Here is a 23,488-nt window from a genome sequence, read left to right as displayed (position 1 = left end):
CTCAGAATCCATGAGAAAAGTCACCCAGCATGATCTGTCTGTTAACTTCTTCATGAGATGTAATTAATGTCTGCTCTGGAGTTTAATGGCAGCTACAAAAAGATACCCAGTTTGGATTTCTCCACAGAATTCTAGGGCCCAGCTTCAAAGATCTGGATCTCAATCAAAGTGATGGAACCAAAAGGAAATGGCTCAATGTTAAAATTCATGAAACATTTACTGAGCACTTGTCCTATGCCAAGTGCTATACTAGTAGTATTCCATACACACTTTTATTGAATTCTTATTGGTATTTTGGAAAAGAAGTTCTAAATTACCATTTATGTAACAGATAATTTAGGCCCAAAGAGGTAAAATGCTCACTCAAAGATACAAAACCCAAGATGATCACGGCTAGAATCTGTGACACAACTCGACTCCAGAGTAAGTGCCTCTGCAACCAAATGAAACTAATTTTCAGACTCAGTTATATCAAGAAAGAGAGGAGGTTTATAAGAATAGAGAACAGTAAGTTGCCATAAGCCTGCTCTTTATTAAACCATTTCAGAAAAAAAAATTTTTTTTAATTTTATTTATTTATTTGACAGAGATCACAAGTAGGCAGAGAGGCAGGCTGAGAAAGAGAGGGGAAGCAGGCTCCCTGCTGAGCAGAGAGCCCGATGCAGGGCTCGATCCCAGGACCCCAAGATCATGACCTGAGCTGAAGGCAGAAGCTTTAACCCACTGAGCCACCCAGGTGCCCCTCAGAAACAATTCTTTCTTCCCAGGCCTGAGAAAGGGAAGAAATGGGAAAGAGGTGAAAATCAAGTAAGTCAGCAGGTCTTGCAGAGTGTGGGAACAGCAAGGAACATGCTTAAGAAGAAGGAATGGCACAAACACACCAAGTTTTGAAAATAAAAATATTTCAGGAATCTGGTCACTTAATAAAGGCATTTAGGGAGAAGTAACAAATCAACAGATAAACAGAACCAAACTCCTAAAAAAACATTCTAACATGGATGACAAACATAAGGAGACCTAAACTGTCACTGACAAATTGCTATTAACTCAGAAAAGACAGCCTTGAGAGTTTAAACCCCCACAATATCGTGAGATTTACCTCCGAGATTGCAACCAGGTTCCACAATAAATGTAAGAGAAAAGCTTAAGTGAGGTGAAGGGGAAAGAAACCATTCTGAAATAGGCCAGAGCACTCTGTTCTTCACCAAGTCTGTCCTCTGGGGCAACTAGTTAACCAGAGCATAACCTGCTGGGTTATCGTCAGAGACTGACTGAGCTGGGGACAGGAAATACACAACTCCAGCCTATTCAACCAACCCTGTCCCACCAAAAGGGGGAGGAAACAAATGAGAAGCACTTGTGAAGTTGGGGGTCCAGGAGCACAGGCTCCCTAAAAAGTCTGAGCCCCAGTGATAGGACTACAGAGCACTGCCCCTCCCCGAACACCTCAACAACACATGACCGAAAGCCTACTTACAGTGGTTCCTTTTACTCAGTGCATCAGAGCCAGCCCTCAACAATTACAAGGCACACCGACAGTCAAACCACACAATGTGAAGAGAAAGAGTTAGCATCGGAGACATACACCGCAGGGGTAATCATGTCATCAGACCAGGAAACAAACACAACTCTGGTGAATATGCTACAGGCTCTGACAGAGAAAGCAGAGAGCATCCAAGAACAGGTGGGCAATGGAAGCAGAGATGGAAATCCTAAGAACTGAAAAGAAATGCTAGTGATAAAAAACTCTGTGACCCAAATGAGGAATTCTTTGATGGGCTTCTTAGTAAATGGGGCCCACGTGAGGGAAGAATCTCTAGGCTAGAGGATGTATCAACAGAATCCCCAAAAACCAAAAAGGAAGAGAACAGAGACTCAGAAAAACAGAATCAAATACCCATGGGGCAAAATCCTGCCTTCTTCATCTTCAAAGAAAAAATTGCCAAGGTCCCCAACATCTGACTTTTTAATACAGGCAGAAACAACACTGTGCATCAAAATGTTTACACTAAGTTCTCCCCCAATCTACTCCCTAATATTAATACCACAGCCAGGTAGCCCTAAATTAAAATAAGCTAACTGAGTTGTCATCAGTGCATACTACTGAGTCCAAAATAAGTTAATTTTCACATGGTTAATTTTACTGGTGACAAGTCACTTTCAGTTGAGCAGTCACAAAATACTACATTACCTTGTAGAATGGAAAGTACAAAAGGCACACACATGACTAGTAAATAACCAAAAATCAGTAAGTTAACTAAACAAATTAGAAACATGTCTTGCAGTTTATGCAGGCACAGAGAAAACCATTTCATGTTTGAACTTTTCTCTTCTTAAAGGACTAAGGGCATATAAGAACAGCAAGAATTAATTTTAAGAAGACAGGAATTCTATCATATAAAACTAAGTGCTTACTTTTTTTTTTGCCTTGGACAGATTATGAACTTTTGAGCTCATTTTTACTGTGTTTCAACACTGTGGGAATTAAAAAGCACAGCACTCTTCTTCCAGGGCACATGATACGGCTAGGAGTTGTCAACTATGCACATTATAATATATTACATCTGCTACTTCTTGATGCTTAGAGTTTAAAAATGGCACAATCTAGAGATTATGGAGAAAACCATAAGCATGAAGGAGCATTTCAGGAAATGAGGAGGAGATGGGTGTGGAATGGAGCCATCTATAGGGAGGCAAGACACGAAACTATTTAGGTAAGAATCAAATCTTTGGGAGACTCATCTCCACATCCCTTACTTTTTCTTGCTGAGGTACAGCTGGAACTTAATAGAGATGAATGTTTTAGGTACAGGTGGGAGCCTAAAGGTTTCATCTCACCCACATATAAGCCACAAAATGGAGACTGTAAGTCTAGTTGTTAATAATAATAATATCAATAGTAAAAGTGATAATTACAAAAACAATACTTTTAAATTGAGAAGTATAACACACACTTGAGACAAACTAGTTCAAAATCTGACTCGCTCAGGGTCATAAAAAACTTACTTGTACTACTAAACACACATATGCATATGTATGTTTATGTGTGGGAGAGATGGAAGGGAGAGTTGAGAAAACGGATGGGAGATTTTATTTCTTAACACATTTCCACCCTAGGGGTGCCTGGGTGGCTCAGTTGGTTAAGTGACTGCCTTTGACTCAGGGCATGATCCTGGAGTCCTGGGATCGAGTCCCACATCGGGTTCCCTGCTCGGCAGGGAGTCTGCTTCTCCCTCTGACCCTCCCCCTTCTCATGCTCGCTCTCTCTCTCTCTCTCTCTCAAATACATAAATAAAATCTTTAAAAATAAAAAAAAAGACATTTCAACTCTATGCCAACAAATGTGACAACTTAGAACAAATTCCTAGAAAGTCACAAATTACCAAAATTGTCTCAAGAAGTGGAAAACTTGATCCCATAAGATGTAAATAGAAATTGAGCTAGTAATTAAAAGTCTTCCCACAAGTAAACACCCAGGCCAGGACAGTTTCCCTGCTGAATTTTATCAAATGCTTAAAGAAATAATACCAATACTCCACCAACTGTTCCAGAAAACAGAGGGGGATGGTACATTCCCCAGCCTATGTTATAAAGTCAATGTCGCCATGATAACAAGTCAGACAAAGAAAGGAAAGTGACAAACTCCCTCATGAATATAGATGAAAAATCTTCACAAAAATACTAACCACAGGATGAAGCAAAGTTTATCCCTGGAACGCAAGGGTGTATTAACAACCAAAAAATAATTAATGTAACATATCATATTCACAGAATAAAAGATAAATACCACACATTCACCAATAAATACAGAAAAAGCACTGAACAAAATCCAAACTCCATTTATGGCAAAATGCTGAAACTTAGAACAGAAGTGAGCCCGATAAAGGGCATCTATGAAAAATTTACAATGATCATACTTAAAAGTAAAAGAGTAATACTTTATCCTCAAGATCAGAAACAAGGCAAGGATGTGTGCTCTTATCTACTATATTTAACACTGTGCTGGAGTTTCTCAGCAGTTAGACAAGAAAATGAAATAAAAGGCAGCCAGAGTGAAAAACCCTTTATTCACTAGTAACATGTTCCTATATAGAGAATATCCTAAGGAATCTACCGAAAGCTATTGGAACTAATAAGTAAGTATGGTGAATTTGCAGAATGTAAAATCAATACACAAAAATCAACTGTATTTCTATAAACAAGCAACAAACAATCCAAAACCAAAGCAAGGATACAATTCCATTCATAACAGCTTAAGAAAAAGAAGACAGGAACAAATTTAACAAAAGGGGTATAGGACCTGTACATTGAAAAATTTTAAGCTTTGCTGGGGAAAATGGTGCACACTTAAAAAAATGAATTTCCACCTCATGCAATGACACAAAATTAACTCAAAATGGATGATAAATTTTTAAAAAGATTTTATTTATTTATTTGACAGAGAGAGATCACAAGTAGGCAGAGAGGCAGGCAGAGAGAGAGAGAGAGAGAGAGAGAGAGGAGGAAGCAGACTCCCTGCTGAGCAGAGAGCCCAATGCGGGACTCTATCCCAGGACCCTGAGATCATGACCTGAGCCGAAGGTGGAGGTTTAACCCACTGAGCCATCCAGGCACCGTGAATGATAAATTTAAATGTAGGTTAAAACAGTAAAATTTTTAGAACAAAACACATGAGAAAAATCTTTAAGAGCCTGGGCTGGGCAAAGATTCCTATACCAGAAAGCATGATACACTGGACCTTATCAAAATTAAAAACTACTGCAAAATGAAAAAACAGGACACTTGGATAGCTCAGTCAGTTAAGCATCTGCCTTTGGCTTGGATCACGATCCCAGGGTCCTGGAACCAAGTCCTGCATGGGGCCCCTTGCTCAGTGGGGAGCCTGCTTCTCTCTCTGCCTGCTGCTCCCCCTGCTTGTGCTCATACGCACTCTCTCTGACAAATAAATAAATAAAAATCTTTAAAAAAAAAAAAAAGGATTGAGATATAATATTAAAAAGAAGAAGGAGAAGAAAGAAAAGACAAGCAGAAAACCAAAGGAAAATACATGCAAAGCAAGTACCTAATGAAGGAGTTGTAGCCAGGAATACAAAAAGAATTCCTGCAGCTCAGTAATAAGAAGAAAAACAACCCAAATTTTAAAATGGGCAAAAAATATGAGCAGACATTTCACCAAAGATATATGAACAGTTAATAAGCACAAGAAAATGATGTTCAACATTCTTAGTCATGAGGGAAATGGAAATTAAAACCACAATAACATACCATTTCAAGCTCACTAGAATAGCTATATTAAATAAGACAAGAACAATGTCAGTAAAGATGCAAAGAAGTGAGAGCCCTCACTGCCGATGGGAATGTAAAAGGGTGCACCAACTTGGAAAACACTGGCATTTTCTCAGTAAGTTTAACATAAAACTGAAACACAAATCAGCAATTCTACTACTAGAGAAATAAAAACATGTGCCCAAAGAAAGAACTGCATGTAAATGTTCATAGCAGCATGATTTCTAATAGCTAAAACTTACAACCAACAAAAATCCTTCAACTGTGAATGGTTAGACAAAATGTGGTATGTCCGTAAAGAAGACAACAATTCAGCAATAAAATGAAACAAACTACTGACACATATAAGATCATGAATGAAATCTCAAACACATGAGAAATGTGGTGGAAGGTGGGGATACACCATGAGAAGAGAAAGAAGTCGAACAAAAGAGATCACATGTTGCATGGTTCCATTTATATGACATGTTCAGAAAAGGCAAATTTTAAAACAAAGCAAATCAGTGGCTGACTGGGGCTAAACGTGTGAATGCAGATTAACTGTAACTGGTCTTGAGAAATCTGAGGGGATAAAAATATTCTATAACCGGTTTATGGTGATGGTTGTATAATTCAGAAAGTTACTAAAAATCACTAAATTATAAGCCTGAAATGGATGAATTTTCTATGTAAAATATAACTCAATAAAGATTTCTTTAAAAAAAGAATTTTGGTCTTTAAACAACTGCTAATGGAAAAAACATTTAAGAGTCTTAAGCAGGCACCAACAAGTGGTCGTTGAATAAATAATGAGAAAAAAAAAACTAAGCTAACTAAGCAGGTCAGTGATCATCTGGAGAATATTCTAACTAACACATGTGTGACTCTGAGGAAGTATGAAGATCATATGATGGAGAAAAGATCCATGCTGGGAAAACAAGAGAGATCTATAGGCTGGCATGTGCATTCAAATACTTGCTACCTGTGTGGTATTATGAAAGGCACGAGATTACACTGAGTTTAAGTTCCCTGTGCAGAAGCGAGTCAGGAGAGAACTGCACACAATGAATGCATGCACAGCACAGCCCTTAGCGATTGGAGAGCTAATGGCCGGTGTCAGCAGTACAGCACTATCAGCAAAGAAACCAGATCAGGTGTGGCCTAATATATATTTGGTAAAGAAATGTTACATTTCCTGCACCAAAAATGTTTTCAGGACCTCTGTATGGACACTGTTAGAGACCAATTCCCGTACCTCTACTTTCTCTAGGTTAAGACCAAAGCACGCAAGAACCCTTCAGTCAAGGAAACAGACTGAGCAAGGGCAAAGCTCTACCGATCAGGACACAAAGTTCCTGAGGAATGACATGTCTGACCGGTAACAGGACACGCAGCAATGGAAGTCCCATGCAAACATACGCAACTAAATTGCTTAAATGAGGTCAATTGCTTTCAAAAGGGAAGATATGTTAAAAAGAAAGCCAGGCAGACGGCAAGAGTCATTAAATGAGAAACAACTTGCACCAACAGTTATTTCCTCCTTCACAGAGGAAACATGAATTAAGAAGGAAGTGTATTTCACAACATCGCCGAGGCACTGGAAAGAGCAAAGACACCATGCATGCAAGTACTGATTCTGGCTCCATTTTCAAACACCAAGAGCCACAGCATCTAGTTCAGGGTTGACAAACCACAGCCCACAGGACAAATCTGGCCTGCCGCCTATTTTTGGAAATAAAGTTTGACTGCGTGATAGCTACACATTCATTTACATTTTGTCTGTGGCTGCTTTTGTACTGCACAGCAGAACGGAATGCTTGTATAGAGACTGCCTGACCTGCAAGTCTGAAATAGTTACTTCCTGGCTCTTGGGCCGCCTCCCCCAACAAAACAAAAAAGTTTGCAAGATTTAGTTGGTGTACTATGAATGTCAATATGAGCTGACACAGTTCAAATGTTTAAATCAAGGAATTAAAAGGTAAGACTTCTGGATTTGATATTGCACTGGTTTAAAAGATACCCTGGGCATATCATGTGACAGGATGTACAATGATGGCGTGGGCTCTGGAGCCAAAGACGTTTGATGCTCAGTCTCCAAACAACGAGAAGACCTCAGCAAGATATTTCAGGAAATTTCCTCACTTCCATACAAAATACATACACCTACCAGAGTTACATGTACAGCACCCAAAACCATTAAGAGTAGCAGATAATAACTACTAAGTGTTAGCTCCTTCCATCTACACCCCAAACTGGGACTTTTATTTACCCCTTACAATGCATTACCCTCAGTCTTTAAAGCCAAGCATTTTGTCACTAGGAAACACTACTGTGCAATGTACCCCACTGCCTTATCAGTCCAACTTGGATATTCCAATCTGGAATGGCCCGACAACTTCTCTAAAGTAACATCTATATATAACCTAAGACAATGAGTTCCACAAGGACAGCTCTAACCATGTGAGATTTCAGAATACACACACACTCACACAATGTGTATATACATACATACGTACACAGTTTTGCCCTAAAAACCACCTCTCCAACTCCGAGATGGTACTCTTAGTCCAGAATAATACCTCTACTATCAGGGCTTCTTTGATTTTTATAAATCGCTCCCCAGTCTCTGTATTTCCAAATGAAAGCGTACTATTTGTGTTCAGTCAGTCCTCATCTCGGAGCCCATAAAGCCACTTCTAATCTTGCTGGTTAAAAACTGAAAAGAGTCCATGTAAACTACAAGCTCTGGAAGATAATGATGTGTCGATGTAGATTCATCACCTGTAAAACATACCACTCTGGTGGGGGGTGCTGATCCTGGAAAAACCTGCATGTGTACGGGGCAGAGGGTACAGGAGTAATCTCTCTACTTTCCCCTCAAATTTGCTATGAAGATAAAACTGCTCCCAAAAAACCCCCAAACAAACAAATAAACGAACAAAAGAGAGGATTAAAAATAAAAACCGAACAAAATCTTCTAGGGAAAGCGGCCATACATGCTGACTTTTCCTAGGACACTGCCTGTTTAGGTCCGTCGTCACTGAGTTCATTGTTAACAGCAACCCCATCGACTCTCAAATGTGTCCTGGGTTGTGCCACAAATTGTGTGGTCACTCTACTTCAATGTCTCAACTTTACTCATCTAAGAAATAAATCAGCACTTCAAAATGCAAACTTGGTAAGTAACTGAGGGGGAAGGAAGTATGCACCACACTCCACCTCTTGAAAGACTTGGGAATTTGCCAAAGTACTAATGTAAGTTTCTTCTCATTCTTACAACCTGCTGTTTACAATCCTCTTTCCTTTCCTCATTTTAGCATCTAGATGGTAACATTTTTAAATCCCCATACATAATAACAACCTAAATATACACTTGAGAAATACACATCTATACTCATTAGCATACTAGATAATTTATACCAAAAAAATAATAGTAAGAATCTGGCAATTTTTTAAAATAAAACATTTTATGTGGAAAAGTAAGATATTAAGTGTATATGGGGGGAGAGGGGAGGGAGTCTGAAAAATAAGGCAAAATATTAACTGTGATATTTCGGTGGTGACACTAGGTGAACACATTCTTTGTCTATGTCTCTGTGTTTTCCAGCTTCCCTGAAAATGACTCTGTGCTGGGTTTATAATGAAAGACTCCCATGTGTAGCCAAAGAACAAGATGTTCAGACTGAAGCTGAAGTGAATATACAGGGGATGCACCAAAACTTGAATAAATCCAAAACTGCTATGCTCTCTAGGTACAGCCTAAATAACATGAGGCACTTAAGGAAGGCACAGAACACCCAGGACACTCCTGGGATAAAGGGATTGTCCTTTGCTTATGCAAAGAACTTGTAATGTCATCAGTGGCAAGAGATTTCTAGAGTTCAAGGTGGTGTTAGAGTAATGGTTCTTACCCAGGTTTAAGCTTGAAGAGGATCCATGTGAAGAGAGGGAAGGAGGTGGTGTCTGTGAATGTCCTGGTCCCTGACTAGGGAGAGGCATGCCCACGGGTCCAGGAGAGGAGGAAAAGCTAAGGCCGTTATAAAAACTGTGTCCAATGGGGGTCAAGCTGCTCGATGTCCTCTTATAAAGGTCACTGCTGCCAGTCAGGGAGTCACGGCGGGAGCCACTGCCAGTGTTGGAGTTTGCAACTAAAATGGAATTAAAACAATGCAGATAAGAAAAGGCCTGTTCTTTGAAGAACAAGCCCAGTGACCTGTTCCTAACACTTTGATCCAGACTCCTTACCACCGCAAATTTGTCAGCAGAGACAGCCTAACTGTTCATGTGGCAGTTCTAGGGGCAGGTAAGTAATAAAGAGGACATGGCTCAGGTTAACATGAAGCTTTTGTTCAAACCATCACACGAATGCTGAATTTACCTTCCTTTGGTGTCACATATTATGGAGTGGAAATGGGGTAAAAAGCTCGGACGGCCACGTAAGCTATGGAAAAGGTGAAAGAAAATGGGCTAGAAAGAATGCCTTTCATCAACCCAAAGGTTCTAGTAGAAAAATGGAGTACAGAAAAAAGATTTGTAAATGGGGTAATTACCCCGCTACACAAGACTTACATGTGAAAGCCTGTTTTCTCAATGGGTTCAATCAAGAGTTATTGCTAGCCCCCAATTCCAATTTAAGATTCTCTCTCTCAAAACATGCCCTTCTGTTCTGAAATCACATTGTTTTACAAACACTGCAGTTATCCCACTGTTTTCCTTACTACTTTACTGCTTTATCCTCCCATTGAAACATTAAAAATATCTCAGTCTAATGTCCTTCTTCCCACTTTTCCATAATAGCCACCTTAATTCTTCTCAAAAGACTGGAGCAAACTCCCGACTCTGTAAGGCCTGCAGACTGTGGGGTACACTACCCTGTGGTCTTTGGTCAGTCCTCCTCCCTCGGTTTTTAACATCCACATTTCTACACTTCCCTCCAGATTCTTCCCAATGCCTGTTAAAAAACCTCCCCAGGCTTTCTAATCCCTGAAACAAATCAACTATGAGAGTATAAATAAGTAGCAATATAAGCATAAACCTGAAATCAGCCCCAACTGTGAAACTTGATTTTAACAGTCCGTCATCTCAAAGATACGTGGGACGGCCGGATTCCCATGGGGCTCGGTCCAGATCTGCCTGGGTTATCTGTCCAGGGTTCCATGCATCATCAGTGTTCCACAGAGATTGTAAAAACAACGAAAATTCAGTTTTAACAGCACTTAAGTTGGATTTCTACCTGCTGTTCCAAACCCTCCAAGGGCTGATCCCAGGGTGGCGCCGAGAGAACTGCTACTTCCGAATCCCAAGGATGTGTTGGCAGGCTGGGCAGAGCCCTGGGAGAAGAGGGAGCTGCTCTGTGAATTGCTGCTCAGAGAGTTGTTGCCATAGAAAGAGCTGGATGCCAGGCTGTTACTGGGCTGCTGCTGGGGCTGGGGCTGGGGCTGCTGGGTTCCTAAAGGGCGAAATGGTCCATTTGTTGTTCCAGCAAGACCACCAGCTGCTCCATTTGCTGAAGCTGCGGCCGCCGCAACAGCTACGAAGAAGAAAGCAAAGCATTGGGCTGGGAAAGGCGCTGGCCGCATCCCCCAGCCTTGGCGTTAGCCTTCCAGAAACACTGTCACGTGCTCCTAGCTTCGCGAAGCAGACACGAATCTGCCTTTGAGCCTTCCATCTGAGACTTCTATTTTCTACTTATGCTTCCAATTTGAAGTCAAAATACCATGGAAGCCAAATTCACTACAGTGGTAGCTTTAAAGAGTCTGCAGTTTAAAATAGGTACAGATGTCAAATGTAGCCATTTTAAATACGACTACTTCCTAAAATCTCAAGTTCCACAAATATCAACGTTGAGGACTTTTCCAGAACCCGTCAGCAATATATACAATCCCCTCGAATTCCTGAACACGTTGCTCTCTTCTAGATGTTCCTGCTATTGTTCCTAATTTATATTCCTAATGTACATACACATATATAAAGCCTAAAATAAAAAACCCATTCTGGCCCACCCCTATTAAAATGTATTGCTCTGCCATTCCTCACTATTCCCCTCCATCCCACCACCCTCTGAAAAAAAAAGCAAACACCAACATCGAAAAAACAAAAACAACAACAAAATATTATCTTAAAATAATGTCATGGATTTCTGTGAAATTAGCCTTGGACTTCTGCCAACAGTGCCATTTTGTGTGAGTAATCCAACTTCCTACGTTCATGGAGGAGCAGGTCCTTGCTGCTAACCAGCTGGTACATGGCTGTCAACAGAATCTATTGAGGTCACTTGCTGCTTCTCATTTTCTCTTTGAAACATTACAGGGCAGAACTGCTATATTGAGAACTGCCAAATAAAGTACATTTCAGCACATCATAAGAACATCATCCACCGCCTCTTCTGGGCCACTGACAGGAGTTCACAAAGACAGAAGCTCACCTGCTTGTGCAGCCGAGGAACTGATGATGACTGGGGCGGGAGCTACAAGCCGAACAGGAGCTCCAAGACCATTTCTCGCTCCAGCGTTCACCACAAGGGCACCGGTTTGGTCATAGTAAGCAGCAGGAGCCAAGACGGGGTAACCTGGAAATATTAAGCCACATACAAGTATATATGAAACTAATAGTGCTTCCTGGGTAGTTGCATACTGTCAACAGTCACAGATGTGGGGACAAACAGACATAGAATGTCTCTCCTGGCTTCACCACCTAAACAGCTGTATGACCCCATATCTCCGAGCATTCATTTCTTCAATGCAGATAATAATACCTGCTTCATAAAGTTTCTGTGACAAAGTATGAATGTGACAGATCTACCATGATATCTGGCACAATAAAGGGTTGTATTATTTACCATCTACTAAGTGTTAGAAAAAGAACTCGGGGGACACCTGGGTGGCTGAGTCGGTTAAGCATCCTGCCTTCGGGGCGCCTGGGTGGCTCAGTGGGTTAAGCCGCTGCCTTCGGCTCAGGTCATGATCTCAGGATCCTGGGATCGAGTCCCGCATCGGGCTCTCTGCTCAGCAGGGAGCCTGCTCCCCTCTCTCTCTCTCTGCCTGCCTCTCTGCCTACTTGTGATCTCTGTCAAATAAATAAATAAAATCTTTAAAAAAAAAAAAAAAAAGCATCCTGCCTTCGGCTCAGGTCATGATCCCAAGGTCTTGGGATCGAGTCCCACGTGGGGCTTCTTGCTCAGCAGGGAGCTTGCTTCTCTCTCTGCCTCTGTCTGCTGCTCCCCCTGCTTGTGCTTTCTTCCCCCTCCCCCAACAAATAAATAAATAAAATCTTTATAAGTGAATGAATGAATGAATGAATGAATAAAAGGGAAATCGGCGGGATAGGGAACACCCATGCTCTTCAGAGTGCCAAGCCCAGAAATCATACACTGACAATTTTTTATGTTTTCTTGACTACAGAAGTAACAGAGGGTATAAATGATTACAACAATCATGGTACTTTTATACCTCATAACAGTGTAAGCAGAAATATCCTGCAAATTAGCAGGTAATACCTAGACACACATCAAATAATAGGATCTTTCACATCACCATATGAGACGGACTCTCCAAATTCTACTGAACAATAGGAGAAATAACAAGTGACTTCTCAATAAAACCTGAATGCTTAATAACTATGTAACAAATGACACATGTTAAAGTTACTCAGTGAATCCATAAATAGATCAATTAATTGGGCTATATTCCACCATCTGTAAGAACCCATACATTTATGCTGAGGTCTTATAAGGACCTGTTTAAAAGGAAGAAGCACAAATTACTTCCAACCCACGCAAAGAATAAGACCAGGTGACAGTGAGCCAAAAATAACATATATTCAAGATAAATATCAATCACAGGCAGGCAGCTACAAAGCACCTCTGCTGTTGGCTCGGGAGAAATCCCAGGAGCGTTCGCCCATTAAGGAACACTCGGAACTTCCTAATAATACTGTTCAGAGCCATCATCAGCATGAAGGCTAAGGCCCTGGAGTGATGCTAAAGTAGCCTGGCCACTGCTTCTATCATCCATAATCCTAAGGGAGAAAACAGATCATCACAAAGGAATACAGCATACTCCAAGCAGTGTGTGGGGAGATACATGTAAGACGAAGACTGGCTCAGAACAATTAGGTGCTCTCATCAGCGAACTACGGTCTAAGTGAGGGCAAGTGTATGTCATCCTTGCCAGTCCCCCAGTAATGAGAAGCCAACACAAGCTTAAAGCACTGTCTGTTCCCTTCTCGATCTCCCCCAACAAGCAGACTGTTTTTCCCTCCAAGTATTAGAAACAACAATGCAGCCTCACCTGGCATGCCTGCAGCCAGTCCTTGCCCAAAAGCAAGGGCAGAGTTCACTGCTGCAGCTGCCACTAGTGGATCTGTTTGCTGTCCCTGCTGGTTCTGATTTGGGGTCAAAGGACGCTGGCTGGCTCCTCCACGGAGAACCTGGGAGACAGAAATAAGTCAACTACTTTCTTCTCACTGAAAATACCTAAGACCCACCATATGCTTAAGTTGGGCCAACTTTTAAAAACGGATAGTTGTAAACTGTTTCTCCTATAATGTCTTATATGGCATTGCTGTTAGGATAAAAATTCAATTAGCAACATTTCATTTAGTAAAATCTCATTCTACCATTCTTAAACACTATTACACCTTTATAAGCAGTCAAAAGCATAAAAAAAAAAGATTCATTAATCAAATACATAACATCTATCCTCTGGCAGGTACTGGCGATAAAGCAATGAACAAGACAGAGCCCCTGCCCTCTTGAAGCTTTTATTCTAGTGAATGAGAGAGACAACAAATGGCAACTCTATAAAATATCAGTGCTCTGACAAAAAGTGGGTGGAGGAGTCTGACAGAGTGGGGAGGGGAGTTTAGATAGGATTGAACAGAGGTAATTTACCCACACAGTTCAATCAAAATATCTGTGTCTAAAGAGGGGGGGGGGAACCCACCAAACGTCTATATTTTCTTTATGGAGTATAAGGCACCTTCTCTACCCTATTAACACTATTTTCACTCAACAAGGCCCACATTGCCCCAAATGAGCTCATCGGATTTGACTTCAGAGTCTTCTGACCTGTTCCTATCTCTCCTCTCCTAAATTCCACAATAGACTGCCATCTAAATGGAGACGAGTGTCAAGCACACTGCCTTTCACTACTGTGCTGAAGGCTCCACTTCTTACGAATGAAACACGGTTATCAAAATGGTGGAGATCACTCTCACTCCGAATGCTCTGAAGAATCTACTCCACATGATCTATACACTCCAGCAAGTAAAAACGCAAAACCCACAGACCAAGCCTAAAATTATAAAATGTGTTTTGCATGTTTTTAAAGGCAAAGAAAGTTCTTATCAGATCACTTTCACTATCACTCTGCTCTTTATAAAAGTTAGACATATGATCAGGAACCTGCATACAGATTATTCTTGGTACGATTTGGCAAAAAATGTAAAAGAGAAACACCATAACCATCAACTATTTCTTAAATGAGTATAAGGGAAACACCACCACCCAAACTGGCAAGAAGTCATGTAGACACTTAGTTGACTCCAAGCCTCTTATTTCCTGAGTACTGCTGATCTTGCAGATCTGTTGGGAGTATTAGAATTAATGTCTGCAAGGCACAATACCTGGTATCCAGGAGACAATCAATAACTGAGAGCTAATTACTAGATTCTAACGGACTTTACAAAAGAAGAAGTGCTTCAATCCACACAGAAGAGCCAAGGAAGGCTGCCCAGGTGACTGTTTGCACTAAGACTTAGAAGATGACTAACCAATGACCCAGAAGAGCTCTCTAGGTAAAGTGAACAGCATGTACAGAGATACGGCCAATACTAACAGTTCAAGAATGAATAAAACATCAATGAAAGCATCATTTCCATAAGGCACTGTGAACCAGGTTTATGTATGGTTAAGAGCTGTGTAAGGCTGGGGGGACAAGGGAAGGGACATGGTGCCTGAAGAAAGAGGTAATCCAGACTACTGGGCCCAGTTTTAATGAGAAGAGCAGGGCGTTTCCTTTTTGTCCACTGTCTAGATATCTGTGTGGGACACGGATGATTAATCAAAGTTTTCAAGTCAGCTGCCAGTATTCATGTATTTTTAACTGCATCAACAGCTATCAAGTCTGGATTTTGTGGAAACAAATATGTAAAATTTTATAAGTAACAGTTTAACACAGAATAAAATCAACAAAAATGACTGAACATCTGCTTGTAAAACACTACTCTCAGAGTCTGCTTACTAGCTACCTTTTGGTGCAAAATCTGTTAAATTCAAATTTATTTTCAAAGGTACTGATTTAAATACAGCTTTTGAAATCTACCCTATACTTAATACACAAGTAAATGCTCAGTGGGGATATCTTAATTAATAATCATCATTCACCATGCTCAGTAGAATTATCATCTACACAGTCTCCCCCAATCTACAAAGTTCAGAAGGCATTCTAAACACTTCCCTCTCAAAATGCCATATCTAGCACCAAATCACCACCAAGTATGACAATGTGTGCTTGACTTCAACCTAGCACCCATGGAGTTTTTCTTTAGCAAACATTTTGAAATAGAAAAGAACAAAATTTTTGTCAAAGGTCAAAGGAACCTGCACAAAAAGGATGAAAAGGAATCAGAAGTAAGATGGAGTGGCTGGAAGGTCACTGACTATGCTCAAAGTTCCAGCAGTTAGGTGTGGAACAGTTACCATGCCTAGAACATAACAAATGTTCTGTTTTCTGATAAAATCTCAAGACCAAAAAGGTCAAAAGCAACTTTAAAAAGGGCCTCTCACTTTAGTGACTACAACAAAGGAGTTCACCAAGAAAATCATATTTTCCTAAAACAACCGAAACCAAAAACAATGGAACTTAAATATGGCTGCTTATTAAAAAGGAATGCCAGTAACCTTTTCTCAGTGGGGTCTGTAATAGTGGATGACAGAAAACCCTGAAATGCAAATGATTACAATGCCCATTTTATAGCTAAGGATATAGCTGCTCTATATTCAGAGCTTCCCGATATTCTCCATATTCACGCAACCCACCCCTTGGTGCAAAAGCAGTCAGTAGTAGAACAAAGACCAAATCTCCAGCTTTCTGTAGCTCCAAACATCACAATATGGTCAGAAAATAATACCAGCTGTGAAATTATAGATTTGTGTTCAAATCTTAACAACTTAATATCTATGTGACCCTGGGCACACAAATCCCATTTCCTCAATCTTATGAAGGAAGCCATAAAATCTATTTATTGGAATTAGAAAATATAAAAGAAATTATAGGTAGAGCACTTAGCTTTAAACAAAAAGCTTTCAAGAAGCAGTATTTACTACTATTTTTCTTATGCACTCTAGCAGAACTAATTTTAAAAACACTGCAATTACTTGTCTACTAAATCCACAATTATTTGGCAGCCATTTAAACACAAAGATCATCACACAAGTAAATACTGACTATCCACAAAGAATAAGCTATTAAATATATCACAGGGATCACCCATTATGTCAACAAATATTCTGCTAAATTCCCTTACATACCCGGGACAAGAGCTGTATCTACTGCAAAGAAAATCGTGCATTAGCTTCCAAAAACTTATCTTACTATAAAATTACTGACCCAGGATAAATTGGATAGAATTTCAAGACCTGTGTTTTTTCTATAATTTTGCAGAATCTGAAAAATTAAACAGTGGCACTAGTAAAAATCAAAGCATTCTTGTTTGCATTATATCACATGTACACAGATGAGCATGGTGTTTTGCCTCAAAAGACAGCTTTAATTTGACAATGTGTATCAAAGCCTAAATGTTCATTTTATTTGCTCGAAAAAACTCCATTTCTAGGAATTTATTCCATGGAAATGATAATACATTTATGCCAAGGATATCAGTCTTCATTATAACATCAAAATATTGCTAAATTAAATATCAAAAAATAGTAAACTGGTAAAAATAAAGTATGGGATACTCTGACAGATTTAAAGGTAGCTAGTAAATATCTCTAAAAAGCACTAAATAAAATGGAAAACTGTAAAACTGTAGGAACTCAAAACCATGTGGACAGTGTAACCCCAATTTTATCAGAAATGGAATAATAAACCTGGAATGACAAATACCACCTATTAATTTTGTTTTATCTTGACATGAGGATTTTTTTTCCTTTGAGTTTTCCAATTCATCACAATTTTCAGCAATAAATCGGTGTTTTTCTAATAAGCAGGAGAAAAGGCCTATTCAAAATAAAACGGCATACTTAGGTTTTGTAGTTCATTATTCTTTCTCAACTCATTAAAGAGCTCTTATTATCTAAGTTAAAACGTACGTAATAGGTTTAAAGATTTATATCCAGTTCAGCTGATGTTCTCAATAAGCAGTCTGGAGAACGAGCCTCCCTGTCTGTGGCAAGCTGCCTACGGGAGAGGCAGAGGTCTAAGAACAGTGTTTGGAAGGCAGCAATGGCATCCCATAGTTAAGGCAGAAAAGCAGCTCTTCCTAGCAGTATGAGTACTCATTTGCCACTTGCTAACCATGCATGTACCCTTAAGTGGATGATCCTCTATGCACTTTTCTCCTACACAATCTCATGAACTTACCTAGGTATGCAGACCAAGAACCTGAGCATAAAACGCATTCGGTAAGCCTCGTTAAGTCTCAGCCTGAATTCAGGTAACACACAAGAGGGAACTCGCCGATCCACAGCATTTCTCTAACAGGAGCAGCATTACCCTTTAATGATACACCATTACTAAAATTCACACTTACAGGGGATAAGTTCTGTTTACATTTACCTGCTGCTGCCCTTGCTGAGCCTGTGGGGTAGTCTGCTGATTTGCAGAATTAGTTGCTGCCGCTGCAGCAGCCGCTTGCTGCTGGAAAAGACTGGCAGGGTAGACTCCCCAGGGAGTGACTCCATAATACTGGTGAGGGACGACAGCCGGACCTAAAAATGGTAAGAGAAAGGTAAGGCAAGTTTAGACTAGTCGGAATCATCCCAGGATTTCCAAAGACTACATCAGACTCAGCAGATCCTACGGTAAAACAGTAAAGATACATAGATTCGTACTAGCTGATCATGAATTGTTTGTGAACAATAGAACATATTTTTTATATTTATAAAAGCCTTCTGAAGTCAGCAATTTACTACAGGCCTAGATGAAGAAGCCAGGGAAGGACAAAATATTAAAGATATTACAAAAGGGAGAATAACTGATCAAAGCTGGAAGGAACAGGTTTTAAGAACAGACAGAATTGGCCTTGGTCAGGAAGAAGGCAAAAGGCTTGTGCTTCTGCTGAGAAAGAATGGACATGGGACAGACAGAGACAGAGTTTGTTGTTTGAAGGGAAATAAATGACGGGTCTGTGTGCAACAAGTGAAGGGAAAGGATAAAGATTCAGCTGTGCCCTGTTCTCAATGGTAAGGATGGCACCTGAGATGACTGACAGGGACAGGGGCCATGGTGCTTCATTAACTCCTGAAGCAGGAAAACCCATCAGTCTTCGACGCCATAACCCAGACACTCCACTGAACCTCCGCTGTTCAATTTCTTTTTTCTTTTTTTTTTAAGATTTTATTTATCACAAGTAGGCAGAGAGGCAGGCAGAGAGAGAGAGGAGGAAGCAGGCTCCCTGCTGAGCAGAGAGCCCGATCCGGGACTCGATCCCAGGACCCTGGGATCATGACCTGAGCTGAAGGCAGAAGCTTTAACCCACTGAGCCACCCAGGCGCCCCAATGTTCAATTTCTTTTTTTTTTTTTTAAGATTTTGTTTATTTATTTATTTGACAGAGAGGGATCACAAGTAGGCAGAGAGGCAGGCAGAGAGGCAGGCAGAGAGAGAGAGAGAGAGAGAGGGAAGCAGGCTCCCTGCCGAGCAGAGAGCCCGACGCGGGACTCGATCCCAGGACCCCTGAGATCATGACCTGAGCCAAAGGCAGGGGCTTAACCCACCGAGCCACCCAGGCGCCCCCAATGTTCAATTTCTAAGAGGCTTGGTTCTCTTGTTTCTGTGTTGGAAGTCATTCAACACAACTACATTCAGACACTGATACATGAAATTTTGAATTTAAGTCAATGTTGAAAACAAACAGAAGCAAAACCTTACAGACCTGCCGAGCATCCTAGACAAAACCAAGCGCTCTGCTTCAGTCTCAATGAGCTGTTCCCCTCTGGCTACAAGCTCTCGCTACAGTCTGTGCCGTACACAGTAGGCAGCACAGGTGACACAGCCCCAAAGACAGCAGCCTGGGTGTGGCAGAAACCTACACCACAGAATTCTCTGAAGATGGCAGCAAGAAACACCAAGGCTTCATTTTGCCAACTAAGACAAGGGCTCAAAGTCAGCTCCTCGGAGCTGCTAAAACACATCCCCCAATGAGAAGTTTCTTAAAACAGAGTTTAAAATATCTGCAACTTGACTGAATAAAAATACTCCATATAGATAAGAGTTCCAAAGAGCTATTTTGAATGTGTCTATTCTGACATGGTAGCTAATCCTGCAGAAACAGAGATTTCAGGGTGCCTGGGTGGCTTAGTCAGTTAAACGTCTGCCTTCGGAGGTCATGATCCCAAGGTCCCGAGATCGAGCCCTGCGTTGGGCTCCTTGCTCAGCAGGGAACCTGCTTCTCCCTCTGCCTGCCGCTCCTCCCCTGGCTTGTGCTCTCTCTCTCCCCCTTCAAATAAATAAAGTCTTTAAAAAAAAGATAAATAAATTTCATTAAGACAAAATCCATTGGAACATGTGTTTTATTTCCCAGTTTTAAGCTTCTAAGATACCAACAAGTCAAATTACATCACTGCCCGATATTGCTCTGACATTTCTGTTTTGGTATTTTCTGTACCTGTGGGCCTATTAACCAAGACCAAGCAGCTCTGTTTATAAGGCTACCCACTGTGAATACTACATCTGGGTGCAAAATAAACATGCTGCTTAGAGAACCTAGGTGACAGTACAGGCTACTTTTTTGTAGTAGGCAAAGGGTTTATAAAAAACTTTTAACTCCTCAGAATCTGAAGAGTCTAAGAACCTTACCTCCAAGTTAGAGAGTAGGGAGTCCCCAGACCCACCTGACTAGTGTTTACAAAGTGGGGTGGTCTTGGGCATTTACAGAAGAGAATGGAAGAGAAAACACCACGATGGAGATGTTAACCTAGGCCCTAGTTTCCTCACCTGCAAATGGGTACAATACGGGTGAGGGTGTTGCCACATCCATGGGGAAAGACTGGATTGCAACCTGCAGCCACAGTCTCAAGGCTCTGTCACACGTCAACAACAAAACCTTCAACTGGGCACAGACTGCTGTTACCATCAACATTCATATAATCCTCCTCAATTTTCTCAACTAGCATTTCTACTACTCTCTGGCATCACATGGCCTCTGACTGCGGTTAGGAAAATACCTCCCGGGGTGCATCATCAATGGAGCTTGGCTCATCAGGATGCCTGCTCCAATTCCCGTGTGATCAGCACCCCACAAGCATATGCAGTGTCACAGTCTGGGTGGTTAGCATCTCTGGTTCTGCGTGAAAGACTGAAGTCTTTCTCAGTCTGGCTCAGCTGATGGGTAGGTACAAATAGCAAGACTCTCAACTCCAAACCATGATTTCAGTGAGGACTAGAGTGTTGTCCCTAAGATAGCTCTTTGTTGTAAATAACATACAGTAAGTCAGCAGAGAAAAGAAAGAGAAGAGATAATTCAACACTACACTACAGTGACATGCATGCATGGACTCTGGGTTAGACCTGGTTCAAACCCCAACTCTGTAATATTTAAGTAGTGTAACCTCAAAAAAAAAAACAGCTCCTGGAGCCCCAAATTCTTAATCTGTAAAATCATCATCCAGAGCACCGGCTGCCTCGGTCGGTTAAGCATCTGACTCTTAGTTTCAGCTCAAGTTCTGATCTCAGGGTCATGGGTTCGAGCTCCACACCAGACTCCATGCTCAGCAGGGAGTCTGCTTGAGATTCCCACCCCCGCCCCTACCCCTGCTCATGCATGTGTACTCTCGCTCTCACTCTCTTCCTCTCTCTGAAATTAATAAATAAAATCTTAAAAAAAAAACATCGTCCAACAACTCATATGAAAGAAAAGCACCCAGCACAATGCTTGACCAACAGTTAGTAAAGGCTGAATAAATACTAAAGATGGTTAGCAAAGATCATTCTGCTAGGAAGAACCTTCTGCTTCCCTCAACGGCAAGGGAGACAGAGGAACTACACTATATACACTCCCATCACAATGCATGCCATAATGTGAACTATGCTAAAGAAAACAGTAAGAAATGCTATACTGTATCTGAGTTAAAAGTGGCAAATCACATGCTACATAATAGTAAATAAAATATTACAATAGCAATATTTAATTATGATTAACATGACTTGGAGGGATTTGTTCCCAGAGAATTTTTACTTTGGAAGACAATGACTTTGTCCCAACGTGGAATTCAATCTATCATACCCATGTGAGCCCATTATGATGCCCGCAATGGTGCTCCAGAGTCAAGTAACAGAAAGGACTGCTTTTGAAAGAGTTCAGTCTCAAGGGGAAACAAAACCACTCATACATACATCCACAAGCAAACACAAAGTAAAAGTAAGTAACAGAGAAAGAACAGGGGAGTCAGCAAAGGAAGGGGTTTCTGGGTGGTGACAGTACCAGCTAAGGAGAGCGCCAGGCAAAGAATGGGAAGCGTTTACTACAGAAGACTAAGGAAACCACAGTGTCCAAAGACACAGAGACCTAAGCCAGTGTGGTGCCCGCAGCAATCCAAAATCACTTTAGCTCTGCTAGAATGTCTCATGTGAGCCAGTGACAGCCAATCTGGATGGGGAGAAAGTGGTATACATGTGGGGACATCTACACACAAATCACAGCGAGATCAGAGTGGGTCCTAATCCTCACTTATCCTCCAGATGCCCTGGTAGCTCCTTAAAAACAGTGCACCAAGGAATAGCACACCACCACCCAATTAGGATGGAATAATCAGCCATGTCTGATAGCTGCGGTGTGCTATGTTCGGGTGGGTAACCAGAAATTGGTGACAGGCTTCTTCTCTGAGAAAACACTAAATGGCAGATGACACTGGTGCTGTGCATTTATTAAAGATAATGCACTCTTAAAAAAAAAAAAAAAAAAGATAATGCATCCTGAGGGGCCCCTGGGTGGCGCAGTTGGTTAAGTGTCTGCCTTTGGCTCATGTCACAATCCCAGGATCGTGGGATCAAGTCTGGCATCAGGCTCCTTACTCAGTGGGGAGCCTGCTTTTCCCTCACCCTCTGTCTGCCGCTCCCCCTGCTTGTGCTCTCTGTCAAATAAATAAATAAAATCTTAAGAAAAAAAAAAGATAATACAGTATGAAAAAAGAAAGAAAGAAAAGAAATGGGTGATGGGTTTAAAGAAGAAAGGTGAAAAGGTAAGATCTATGTTTAAAAACAGTTTTCGAGAACACTGGTGGGGAGGGGTAAGCAAATCAGGAATATGTAAGTGAGAACAGGTGCCAAAGCCTGCTAGGTAGAGTATAAGGACCTGGACTGTGGCAGACCACAGGCAGTAGGATGATCTAGGAAAGGGGATAATTTCCCAAACTATCTACGAGCAATTTGGTGGTTCCATGGATCACAAACACCCATACAGGAGCAGCTCATGAATTTGCCTTTGGATGTGTTCAAGCCTGAGGTTACAGCTAAGGAGAGCCATCCAGCTGGCAGGGAGAGGACACTGGAAACCAGGAGAAAAATCCCCACCAGAGACTTGGATTGGGGAACAGGGTACAAAGAATGCCTGTCAGCCCCCTTGACTTTAGCAGGGGATAAAGTCCCGCATGCAAAAGAATACCTCACCTAGTGTTGCAGCTGCCGCCAGTCCAGCTGTGTAGGGGTCCGTCCCCGGGGGAGCAGCGCTGATGATGTATGGATTGGGGACAAAGGCAGCGGGCGCTAAACCTGCTGAAAACACACCTGTCAGTAAAAACACACCCAACTAGAACTGCAGCCCCACCAGATCCTACACAATTTGGCTACTCACTCCATGCTGCAGGTGAGGAAAAAAGAAAAAAGACAAGACAGGATAGGTTGAGAGGAAAGAGGTCTTTTAAAAAGTTAAAATAATCCCTATACTAAAGATCAGAGTGACATGTATATATTATCCTTTTGTCTTTTTTTGTTGTTTTGTTTTTTGTTTTTTATCTTTGCTAACAATTTAAACTGTTAGGCAGTTTCAAATTCAGCACACTTTCT

General features: G+C 41.2%; 1 protein-coding gene across 14 annotated transcripts in view; it reads right to left on the bottom strand.

Moving 5' to 3' along the window:
• PUM1 (pumilio RNA binding family member 1) overlaps nucleotides 1–23,488 on the bottom strand; it is a 138,127-nt gene that overhangs the window by 21,750 nt on the left and 92,889 nt on the right. For 5 of the 14 annotated variants that reach the window (XM_080803126.1, XM_080803128.1, XM_080803122.1 and 2 more), the window contains 6 exons: nucleotides 23,093–23,194; nucleotides 18,045–18,196; nucleotides 13,554–13,692; nucleotides 11,690–11,833; nucleotides 10,499–10,795; nucleotides 9,177–9,413 (listed from right to left, as the gene is read on the bottom strand). In XM_080803126.1, the coding sequence (XP_080659252.1) occupies nucleotides 9,177–9,413; nucleotides 10,499–10,795; nucleotides 11,690–11,833; nucleotides 13,554–13,692; nucleotides 18,045–18,196; nucleotides 23,093–23,194 (1,071 nt within the window). Of the gene's footprint in view, nucleotides 1–9,176; nucleotides 9,414–10,498; nucleotides 10,796–11,689; nucleotides 11,834–13,553; nucleotides 13,693–18,044; nucleotides 18,197–23,092; nucleotides 23,198–23,488 lie in introns of all 14 variants that reach the window. The other 9 variants (XM_080803120.1, XM_080803127.1, XM_080803121.1 and 6 more) reach the window with 4 other exon arrangements.

This window comes from Martes martes (assembly GCF_963455335.1).
Source record: "Martes martes genome assembly, chromosome: 4".
Taxonomy (NCBI): domain Eukaryota; kingdom Metazoa; phylum Chordata; class Mammalia; order Carnivora; family Mustelidae; genus Martes; species Martes martes.
Note: the sequence above shows the minus strand (reverse complement) of the source record. Positions and strands in the feature narration are given on the sequence as shown.